The 11,660-nt window shown below is 35.1% G+C and overlaps 2 protein-coding genes across 2 annotated transcripts; one reads left to right on the forward strand and one right to left on the reverse strand.

Annotated features, from left to right (window-relative positions):
• Window positions 1-5,185, forward strand: LOC125818230 (uncharacterized). Its single transcript, XM_049497776.1, has 3 exons — window positions 1-98; window positions 4,747-4,929; window positions 5,015-5,185. The coding sequence occupies exons 2-3, from the start codon at window positions 4,759-4,761 to the stop codon at window positions 5,084-5,086; spliced, it is 243 nt and encodes an 80-aa protein (XP_049353733.1). The 5' UTR covers window positions 1-98; window positions 4,747-4,758; the 3' UTR covers window positions 5,087-5,185.
• Window positions 5,186-6,050: 865 nt separating this feature from the next.
• LOC125818189 (heat shock cognate 70 kDa protein 2-like) lies at window positions 6,051-8,796 on the reverse strand. The gene is made up of 2 exons (XM_049497729.1): window positions 8,482-8,796; window positions 6,051-7,882 (listed from the first exon to the last, which is right to left on the reverse strand). The coding sequence occupies exons 1-2, from the start codon at window positions 8,693-8,695 to the stop codon at window positions 6,147-6,149; spliced, it is 1,950 nt and encodes a 649-aa protein (XP_049353686.1). The 5' UTR covers window positions 8,696-8,796; the 3' UTR covers window positions 6,051-6,146.
• Between the last annotated feature and the right edge of the window lie 2,864 nt (window positions 8,797-11,660).

Consider the following 11,660-nt stretch of genomic DNA (forward strand, 5'->3'; position numbering starts at 1 on the left):
TTTTCCTCCGATTCTCGATCTCCTCCCTCACGGCGAACTTTCTAGACTCTCCATCTCCGGCGAACTCGCTTCTCTCATTTTCTCCGGCGAATTCACTTGTAAGAAACTCTCCAAATCGGTTTTGTATACTACCTAGTTATTATTATGATTTAAAATGCTTTTTGTTTATTTTCTTCCCAAGTTACGTAATCTAGATTTGAGTTTTTTCCTATCAGTTTTGTGAAAACTGATTTTCAAGTGAAATATTGATCAGGTACATAAAATATGGCACCTTTATCATTGTATTATTAGGTGAAATTCATAAATTCACATTATTAGGATTCTAGGTTTTATTTTTTTTCACAAGGTTTTATGTTTGAGAAGTTTATAGTTAATTTCTCAAATAATGAAGAAACTGTATATGCTAGAAATATTATTATATTGTTTCTTAGGTAGCAATTATTAGTTCTTGAAGAAGAAGTGGGAGTGGGATAACCTCAACTGAATGATTAGTTTATATGCCTGTTCTGTAAATTATCAGAAATACTTTAGCTTGTTGTTCTAGTTCACATGCTACTACTTATTCAGTAGCATTTTTCATGATAGTGGTGTTTGGGATAGCTTGCCTGCACTTAGATTATTCAATCAGAAAATTGCTACCTCCTGCTAGCACAAATAACGCGTAACTCTGCTGGCAAATGTTTAGGAGGGTGGGGATAAACTACCTAGTTTTTTTTGTCTCTATCCCATGGTTTTAAACTATTTCTTTGTCTGTTAGGTTACACCCAAGTACCATACATTTGATATCCTGATTCTTATGTCTATCGACATGACAAACTCTCCACACAGTGATTTCTCAGAATGGTGGTTTCTCCAGATACATGAAGCCAATTCTAATTGTGAAACTATAAATGAAGCTTTCCGTGTCATTTCATTGATGGAAGATAAATTTGGGGATGACATGGTTAAAGCCTAGAGGTCAAATAATATCTGATACATGGTTGTAGATTCTTAACAAAAGTTTTCACTGTGAAGCTTTAAATTAGTACCTCAAATGGGTAAATTTAGTTCTTTGATTATGATGGGTGATCTCCGACTTGTTTGAGAAACCTTGAGGAATGTGAATTCTGTAAATAGGCAATAAGTTAACCATAAGAAGACATGAGTATGAGAAAACCTTGGTGTTGTACTCAGTATTCTTTAGATTTTAGCTTGTACCATCCATCTTTTATTGAAGTTATAATTTTTATAGACCCACACAAGTCGAATGGAGTCAAAAAATTCAATTTTCTCTTATGTTAGTTGAACCTTTTCTGAGTTGTCAGTTCAATCCAACTCTTTTTTCTCAATGAAGTAAAATGTTGTTTGCTGGCCTCAAGAAGATGCAAAGAATACAGAAGTGATGTTAGCTTCAAAGACAAAGTTCTATAGGTCAGGAGCTAACCAAAAGCAAAAGTAGGCTGTTAAGCCAGGCTCAGAGAGCCAATGAGATCTACAAAAGAAACAACATCATTTACAGGAGCATATAATTACTTTAACGGAAAAGCTGTAGCTGACACCTAGCCTTAAATACTGAGTTAGGAGTTGAAATCCCATCAAAACACCTTCTATTCGATTCTGTCCACACACACCAAAAATACAACTTAGGATCATTTGCCAGATGTTCTTGATGGCTTTGCTGACTTTCCAAAAGCTCCCAACTTTCATCTGCCTCCTTGATACTCTGGGGTCGTGCCCAACTGAAACCAAAAACTGATAGGAACATGTTCCAGCGACTGGCAGTGCAAAAAAAGATGGTTGATAGATTCTAAGCTTGACTAGCAGATGTAAAATTTATCCAACAAACTGAAAATTTCTACATGGATTGTCTTGAGTAAGGATGGCCCCTTTCAGTGCTGTCCAAGTGAAACTACTTACCTTGGGGGTAATTTTGTTCTCCAAATTAACTTCCAGCCTCCAGGGCCATAGATCAATAACTTCATTCTGCGATTACCCGCCTTTACACTGTATATACCCTCCTTGGAACTGCATCTGTCAGAGCATTGGCTATCAACTGAACAACCATTTGATCTTCTCAGCAGGTCAAATACATCATGTAGCTCCCAATCTTGCATATTCCTTCTAAATTGAACATCCCATGTGTTGCTTGATCTGGTTTACTCCACTGTGGAGTTGGGATTAATGGCTAATAGGAAAAGAGATGGGTACATGACTTACAAAGTGGAGTCACCAAGCCATTTATCTTTCCAAAATACCATAGAACTGCCAACCTTAAAGGATATGTCTTGCTGGAAATAATCCTTTTAAGTTATCAATCCAACTCTTTTACAAATGTAATGTTGAAGCACCAGTTAGGTAGTTATTGTGGTGGTTAATTGTTGATTGTCTAGTATCCTAACTTGTAAAAATATGAAAGGGTTCTCGCATCATAGACTAATGAGTAGTTATGCGATATAAGGATGGCTACCGAAGTAAATTGAAGTTCTACAGAACAATTATAAGAGCAGTGTGATATGGTAGTGATTGTTGGGATGTTATAATCCAACATATTCACTAGATGAGTGTTGTAGAGATGCGGATGCTAAGATGGACGTGCGGCCATACAAAATTAGATAAGATGAAAATGACCATATTTGCTAGAAGGTGAAAGTAGCACGCAGTGAGGATAGAATAAGAGAAAGTCGCTTGAGATTGTTTTGTCATGTCCTGCATGCATCGATCTACTGATGTGCCAGTCTGTATGTGTGATACTATTGTTAGTAAAGGTGTTAAGATTGAACAAGGCAGATTTAAAATTACATGGGAGAAAGTTGTCTTGAAAGACCTGCATTTTTTTGAGATCAATGCAGACTTGGCTAAAGGTAGGGCATAAAGAAGAAAAAAAATCCATATAGGTGACATTTACTAGTGCGGAATATGATGTAGTCCTGTTAGAGTACTTTTAATATTATTATATATATCACTTGTTTTCCAGTTTATCTCTAACTGATATGATGATGACACGATTCAAGCTTATATATATATAGATAAGTAAGGATTCATATAGTGGACCTGAACTTGTTTGGGATTGAGACATAGTTGTTGTGTCTGCCTTATTTTACAAGTGAATGCAGGAGGAGGTTCTTCATTTTCTTATTCTTGTCAATGTCACCTATTCTACCTTACTTGGTGGGGATAGAAAGATTACCTATCATTTCCCAAAATCTACTTTAATAGGTTGACATTATTGATTTTATTTCTTATATTGGATCTAGTTAGTTGGTTAAAAGTTCTGGAAACAGAGTTGGTTTCACCCCTAAGCAAATGGAGGAGATGAGAGGCCTCGCATTGTGATCTCTCTTAATGTTAGACTTGTGAGTTGTTAACTCTTAGTTTACCTGGTGTCATGGATCAAAAAAGAACTAATTGTCATTGAATGTTTGTAATGTATAAAAATCTCCCATGCTCGGAGAGTTCAAAATCTCTATTAATCAAAAGGCAATGAGTTGAGTTTCAACTTTTGAAACAATTTGCATTTGAAACTTTAGGCACTAAAATCTTTCATGACTAACTCGGGAGAAAGAATATGGGCTCCCGATATCCTTTACCATGAGAAAAAGCTCTTAGTATTGCCTTGAGGGTTGTGTTGTAAGCAGAACATGAAATTTACTTCCATAAGTATGATTTTGCGGTGAACAGTTCATGGGAAGCAACTGACCAGTCTATGTCACTCTTGTCAAACGAATTGACTTGGAAATCTCTATCCCCTGGAAAGTAACAATCACTCTCCCCTCAACATGTGGAGATATTGGATACCGTTCTGTTCATTGGTGGGAAACCTTGCGATGAAGCGTAGATCCAGTAAAGTATAATTACCCTTGTCAGAAATGCGCTAAAAAATAGAAACAATAGGTAGAAAAAAGTCTAGCCTCTCTATCTCCACAAGGTAGAGAGGTAAGACTCCATACACACCACCCTCCCCAAACCACAAGTGGGATTACACTGGGTTTGTTGTTGTAGGTAGAAAAAAGTCTAGCATCCATGAGAAAGAGCCAGTGGTCTAGAAGTTCTATAGTAGTAGCTAATTTGCAGAAGCTATCAGGTTACCGAAGTTAAAAGCATGACCTGCCAAGCATCTGTCAAATGAAAGTATTTGTTGCTTCTCTTCCAAATTTCTTTGTTTGATAAAATTGTTGCAGAAAATACTTGAAATAAGCTTTACTTCCAACTTTGCAGGGTAGGAAAATATTGTAGCCTTTCTAGAAACAATCAAGGCAATAATCTGACTGTTCACGGCCAAATTACTGTCACTGTGACGTTTGAATGTGCTTTCTGTAAAAAAAAAAAAAAAACATTATTTGAATATTTCATGAGGAAAAAGGCTAGTCTGACTCTGAAGAGCATCTAGTGGTGCAACTTGCAATATTCACTTCTTATCTTGTATTCTAGTGGAGTTTTGGTTGTTCTGCTTAACATAATATGCATTTTCGTAGTTATAACTGATGTACCTCCTTTTATTCATCTATACTCATGACCCTTTGGGTACTTTTGTAGTTGAGAACTTGTGACCCACTGGTTAGCAGTGTTTTGATAGTTGGGAATAATGTAGATTGCAAAACAGTGTTGAAGTGTTTCTTCTTCTCTGTTTCATCAGGAATGTTGTTTCTCCTGCTAGTCTCAAACCATGAACATTGTCATGTTATATGAGTTTTCTGCATGTTGATGTCACTTGCTGATTTGATTTCCTCTAATGCCATCTCTAACAACGTCCTCTTTATATTTTGTTAGATCTGAGGAAGTATGGGACGCAAAGCTGGCACCTTATATATTAACCCAAGGAACTTTGGAAGTCTTCAGAAACCTTGCGCGAAAGAAATGGTCTCGTTTCTAAATTGTTTGACTTTAAATCACAACAAGGATGAGAAATGTGGCAGGCAAAAGTCACTTTTGAGTACCTGCATGGAAGCTCAGGTAATTTGGGTGCCTTGAATAGTGCATATTGCTATCAACTCTTCTTTTCACATTAAGATTAATTTGCATATTACCTTTTGTGCAGAGTGGCAAAAACAGAAAGCCCTGGGGTAGCATCAATTATCATCTGCAGAGGCTTAGCAGGGGAAGAAAGTAACTTGGATCGAGAGTGTGGTTGCAGATGGGCATGTTTTGAAGTTAGATACAGAGGTGGTTTCTCCAACTTCTTAATGAACAACATTTTCCTGAGATGGTCTGTATTACTTGATTAATAGCACGAATTAAGACTCAAAAGGCAGTATTTATTTGTGGATCTTCCAATGATAGCCTTAGAAAGTTGATCAATTGTTTCTTTCTTTTCGTCTTATGAAACTTGTGCCAGCAAAAATGGACATAAGAAGGAATTGCTTATTTTGGCTTACAGTGAAAATTAACTCACATTTGTGTACAACTTAAAAATGGGTCATTTCCTCTTAGGGTGGTAAAAATCATACTAGAAATGTACTCGCTCCCTCATCTTTGTCTACTATACAACATTACTTGTTTCATTTTTATAAAACAAATGAATAATTTATCATTACATAAAAATTTAGATTGTTGTCGTAATTTTAAATAAGATTGGTGACTCGAGAAAAGTAAACCAATGATTTATTTCCTTCCAAGGAACAAGGAGCAATTTTATGGTATTAAATCATCCGCTTAGAAATAGGTCCTCGGGAATGTTTTGTTTATACTTTATATGAAAAAAAAGAACACTATATACAGATTATTTCTTTCCCATATAAGCTTGTAATTGTTTTTCAAATATCTTTCTAGAAAATCACATTTACATTCAATAACTAATTATTCCAGAATTGACATTTACACTCAATAACTTAATTATTCCAGAATTGGAATATCTTTTCTACGCTATTAACTTGCAAAATATAGACCAATAATACAAAGTCGTAGGCCAGTTGTAAAGACAAAATTTCAGCCTAATAGTTCCAAACAAATTCAAAATCGATGGAAAGAGCCATCAACGATGAAAATATTCAACAGCTTAATAAACAAACGAAACCAATATTAACTAACATAGCAAAAACATAAAAAGTACCCAATATAATAGAGAATAGTTCAAAAACATAAAAAGTACCCAATATAATAGAGAATAGTTCAAAAACATAAAAAGTAGCCAATATAATAGAATAGTTTATACTAAGAAATAAAACTAGCACTTAATCGACCTCCTCAATCTTGGGGCCTGCACCGGTAGAACCAGCTGGAGGAGCATCATCATCATCCATAGGTGCACCAGCCTCACCACCAGCACCCTGGTACATCTTAGCAATTATGGGATTGCATAGGCTCTCCAGTTCCTTCATCTTATCTTCAAACTCATCAGCTTCAGCAAGCTGGTTGCTATCAAGCCATGAAATTGCCTGATCAATGGCATCCTCAATCTTTTTCTTGTCTTCTGCGCTAAGCTTAGAACTAATCTTATCATCCTTTATAGTGTTCCTCATGTTGTAGGCGTAGTTCTCAAGTGCATTCTTGGCCTCCACCTTTTTCTTGTGCTCCTCATCCTCTGCCTTGTACCTCTCTGCTTCCTGGACCATCTTCTCAATTTCTTCCTTTGATAACCTACCCTTGTCATTGGTAATAGTGATCTTGTTCTTCTGTCCAGTCGTCTTGTCTTCAGCTGAAACGTTCAAGATGCCATTGGCATCAATGTCAAAGCAGACTGTTATCTGAGGCACACCCCTAGGAGCAGGAGGAATACCAGAGAGCTCAAATTTACCCAACAAGTTGTTGTCTCTGGTCCTTGCTCTCTCACCCTCATAAACCTGAATCAACACTCCAGGCTGGTTGTCAGAATAGGTAGAAAACACCTGCTCTTTCTTGGTAGGAATGGTCGTATTCCTTGGAATCAAGACAGTCATGACTCCTCCAGCAGTTTCCAACCCAAGAGATAGAGGGGTGACATCCAAAAGCAACAAGTCTTGTACCTTCTCATTACCCTCTCCACTCAGAATGGCAGCTTGAACAGCAGCACCATAGGCAACAGCCTCATCTGGGTTGATACTCTTGCAAAGCTCCTTCCCATTAAAGAAGTCTTGCAACAGCTGTTGTACCTTGGGAATTCTGGTGGAACCACCAACAAGAACAACTTCATGTACAGTGCTCTTGTCCATCTTGGCATCCCTCAAACACTTTTCAACAGGCTCCATACACTTCCTGAAAAGATCCATGTTTAACTCCTCAAATCTGGCACGAGTGATGGTTGAATAGAAGTCAACTCCCTCATATAGGGAATCAATTTCGATTGTTGTCTGGGCAGTGGAGGAAAGAGTTCTCTTCGCTCTTTCACAAGCTGTCCTCAATCTTCTAAGGGCCCTTGGGTTACCGGTGATATCCTTCTTGTGCTTTCTTTTAAATTCCTGGACAAAGTGGTTCACCATTCTGTTATCAAAATCTTCACCACCAAGGTGAGTGTCTCCTGCTGTGGCTTTCACCTCAAAGATACCCTCTTCAATAGTGAGGAGGGACACATCGAAGGTACCACCACCAAGATCAAAGATAAGAACATTCTTCTCACCAACACTAGTGGCCTTTTTGTCAAGACCATAGGCAATGGCAGCTGCTGTGGGCTCATTAATAATACGCATGACATTCAAGCCAGATATGACACCAGCGTCCTTAGTAGCCTGACGTTGTGAGTCATTGAAGTATGCAGGCACAGTAACCACAGCATTTTTCACTGTTGACCCAAGGAAGGCCTCAGCAATTTCCTTCATCTTAATAAGAACCATGGAAGAGATTTCTTCAGCAGAAAACTGTTTCTCTTCTCCCTTGTAGTTAACCACAATCATTGGCTTGTCACCAGGTCCAGGAGTAACCTTAAAAGGCCACAATTTGATGTCACTCTGTACAGAGGCATCACTGAACCTCCTTCCAATAAGACGTTTGGCATCTGCCATTGTAAAAACCCAGTAAGCATTATTAAATCAAATATTTATATTCACATACACACAACACGAACAGCACATTCAGATTCAGGAATTGAAAAGGTCAATAGCATAACAAATATTAATGAATACAATTAAACAACTAGTAGATTATAAAGTCATAATAATGATAATATGTTTAGATGGAACACCCTATAGCAATGTCACGCAAACATGATCATGAAATTACCATTAAAACATGTAGCTGCATCCATAGAAGTCAACTCGATTTCATGTATTTATATCTAGTGGTACTTGTCTACCACTGGCTCAAACTCGTATATCAACAATTCAGATCTAAAACAATTCTAGAACAGTCACCTACATCAAACGAGATCTATGACATATATAGATTGATAGGTGCTTCCAACAGATATAATAATATAAGTAAAGCCAACCAAACAAACTCCATGACTACAACTCCAGCAAAAAAAAATCCAGATACACACAAATCGCATCAGCATTAGTTCAAAACAATAGCTCTACTATTAATCAACAACAACAGTAGTTTAAAAAACAAAAAAATGTTAGATTTAAATAACAGATCTGAAACGTAAAAACTTACCAAACACAGTGTTAATAGGATTCATGGCGACTTGATTCTTAGCAGCATCACCAATGAGACGCTCAGAATCAGTAAAACCAACGTAAGAAGGAGTCGTCCTGTTCCCTTGGTCATTGGCAATAATCTCAACACGATCATGCTGCCAAACTCCGACGCAAGAGTAAGTAGTTCCTAGATCTATACCAATCGCCGGACCTTCACCTTTCCCGGCCATGACGACGGAAAAAAATAAAAAAAAATGTATAAAAGAATGCTAGACGACAACGGCGGCGGTAGAGAGAAGAAGAGAGTGAATGGAGTAAAAACTGATTTTAGGGTTTGAAGAGAGGGAAGAGAGGGGTATAAATGGAGTGGGGTTATTTATTCTAGAATGTTCTTTTTTTTTCCTATTTCATTGGGGGGAATAGGTCTTTTGTTTAAACTAACCACTCGCTTTATGGGCCCCCAAAACCGACTTCCACATACGCGCTGCCACGTACTACTTGTGAATATTCTTCAAATTTTGTGGTTCCAATCAACTATTGGAAGAAAAAAAATGGGCAAAACGTATCTTATATTTATTTCTTTAAAAAAAAATATAAAAAGATCAAAAATATCTAAACTATGAGAAATTAAATAAAATATCATCAGTTAATAATTTGATCCAAAATTGTTCTTAGAAAAATCTTTTTTTATAGTAAATATATATTTAAAAGGGAAAATTGTGCAGAATAGTAAACATTCAAACCATATTAAATGTTATAGCTACTTTAGAGAATTTCTAATTCGCCATTATAGTTTCGCTGAATCTTTGCTATTCGCCTGATTTATGTAATTTGTCTGATTTGTATAAATTCAGAATTTATATAATTCGGTTACTGATTGTATAAATTCAGAATTTTGTATATATGCTTACCTTGCTATTTGTATACGATTAATGAAGATAAATTACCCTATTTGTATATTGACAAGCGAAATATACAAACAGAATTCTGAAAAATGCCTAAATGGACAAATACAAAATTTGTATATACTTGCCCTATTTTGTATATTCACAAGCGAAATATACAAATAGACAGAAGTAAACAACCGCAACCTCCTTAGCAAAAGAAACTATAGCTATGAAGTGTAATTATCGAAAATATAACTATAGAGTCTTATTATGTATATCATGTTTGCTATTTCTGAAAATCTCTCTATTTAAAAAGAACAACTTTCACATATAGCAAACATAAAATTCATATTTGTATGTTATAGCAAAGTTTGCATAATTGCGCTCCATAGCAAACATAAATATATATATTTCGCTATACATATACAAAAGAAAGCAGTTGTATAATCTGCTTTGGTATACATATACAAAAAGATCAATTGTATAAAGTGAGAGAGGCGAGTGAGTGAGCGAGATCTGGGAGAGGGGAGAGAGGGGTACGAAAATATATGTATATATACAATTTTCACACATTTTATACATTTGCGTTTTTGTATAAAGTGAGAGAGGCGAGTGAGAGAACAAGATTTGGGAGAGTGATTAGCGATATCTAGGAGAGGAGAGAGAGGGGAACGAAAATATATGTATATATACAATTTTCTCTCATTTTATACAAACACAAACACATTTTATACAATTTGCGTTTTTTGTATAAAGTGAGAGAGGCGGGTGAGAGAGCGAGATCTGGGAGAGGGGAGAGAGGGGAATGAAAATATATGTATATATACAATTTTCTCTCGCTTTATACAAATACAAACACACTTTATACACTTGCGTTTGAATAAAAAACGAGAGAGGCGAGGGAAAGAACGAGAGTGGCGAGCGAGATTCACCAGGAAAGAGGTGAGGTACAATTAAATCAAACCATATTTATAGCATTTAATTTGAATAAATAGTTTGCTATTATATATAATTTTCCCATTTAAAAATATATATTTTATTCTTAGTAAAAATATTATTTTAAAATAATTTTATTCTTATTTATTTTCTTTTAAAATTATGTAACTAATAAATAAGTAGAAAATAATTAATTTTTTCTTATTAATCTTATTTATCAGTTAAAAATAGAATAACTTCATGTACCTTTGAATTGATAATATATGCCATCTTTTTTTAAAAATAAAAAATTGTGTTCAAAATGGGTATTTTTGATCCATTAAGTAACAATAAGGATATTATTGAGTGGAGGGACATTTTTAAGGAGGTGTTTGAATTGACTTTTTTTAAGTAGCTTATAATTTAAAGCTAAAAGTTTGGTCATACCCTACTTTTAAGTTAGTTTTTTACTTCTGAAAGTGTTTGACAAATATAAAAAATAATTTAAAATAAGTCTAAAATGACTTAAAATAAGTTGGGAAGTTTTTGGCAAGGTAAAAATGACTTAAAATAAGTTTAAAGTGACTAAAATAAGTCAAAAACCAAAAGTAGGTCTCCCCCTACTTTTTATTTTTTGACTTAAAAGTCATTTCAATTTGACTTTTTATTTTTGACTTAAAAACTACTTTTTTAAGCCAATCCAAACCGGCTCTTACTTTTGTACCCTTTATTTTTTGCCTAAAATTAGTTAGTTAAAAACATTTTTTGTCTTTCCCAAACAAAAGAGCTTAAAAGTAAGAAAATTATTTAAAATAAGCCAAGTTTCACCTTAATTGTTATTTGAACAAATAAAAGCTCTATGAAACACTTTCAAATCTATTATCTGACAGTATTTTTGTTTAATTTCACATAATTTATGAACATTTTAATCTTTTTTCGTTAATTTTTCGAAACATCAACATCCCTATTATCACTTTAGCTCAACCTAAAACTAAGATACAAAATTCTATATAGAAAAATGGCACAAATTAAATTTTTAATGTGTAATTACCTCTGGAGAATAGAAGAATGTAATTATTCCTGTTAATTATACTCAATTACCTACTAACCGAGTAATTACAGAATTACCAAGAGTTTTGCTTGAATTATTGTAGCGTGGGCACAAGTTTTTACAAAACCTTTCATCTATTGTCCCTAAACACTCCCCTACCTCCTTGCCCGGGCTTCATGGCTACAGAGTCATCTATATTAAGTTTAAAGGTATCATGAGGTGAGGGAGTCCACATAAATTGAACACTTATTTTGATGAGTTTAATCTTATTGTTCTTGGACACGATGAAATGGAATTCAATAACTAACCAAATATGACATATAATGTATATACACCAAATTC

Source organism: Solanum verrucosum, unplaced genomic scaffold, assembly GCF_900185275.1.
Source record: "Solanum verrucosum unplaced genomic scaffold, falcon-dt-bn FXZP01000253.1, whole genome shotgun sequence".
NCBI classification, from domain to species: domain Eukaryota; kingdom Viridiplantae; phylum Streptophyta; class Magnoliopsida; order Solanales; family Solanaceae; genus Solanum; species Solanum verrucosum.

Excerpts from the sequence above, each read along its gene's own strand:
- LOC125818230 (XM_049497776.1), top strand. The coding sequence starts at position 4,759 with ATGGGACGCAAAGCTGGCACCTTATATATTAACCCAAGGAACTTTGGA. Across the intron at positions 4,930-5,014 it reads GTACCTGCATGGAAGCTCAG|AGTGGCAAAAACAGAAAGCC; the intron begins GTAATTTGGGTG and ends CCTTTTGTGCAG.
- LOC125818189 (XM_049497729.1), bottom strand. The coding sequence starts at position 8,695 with ATGGCCGGGAAAGGTGAAGGTCCGGCGATTGGTATAGATCTAGGAACT. Across the intron at positions 7,883-8,481 it reads TCCTATTAACACTGTGTTTG|ATGCCAAACGTCTTATTGGA; the intron begins GTAAGTTTTTAC and ends TTACAATGGCAG.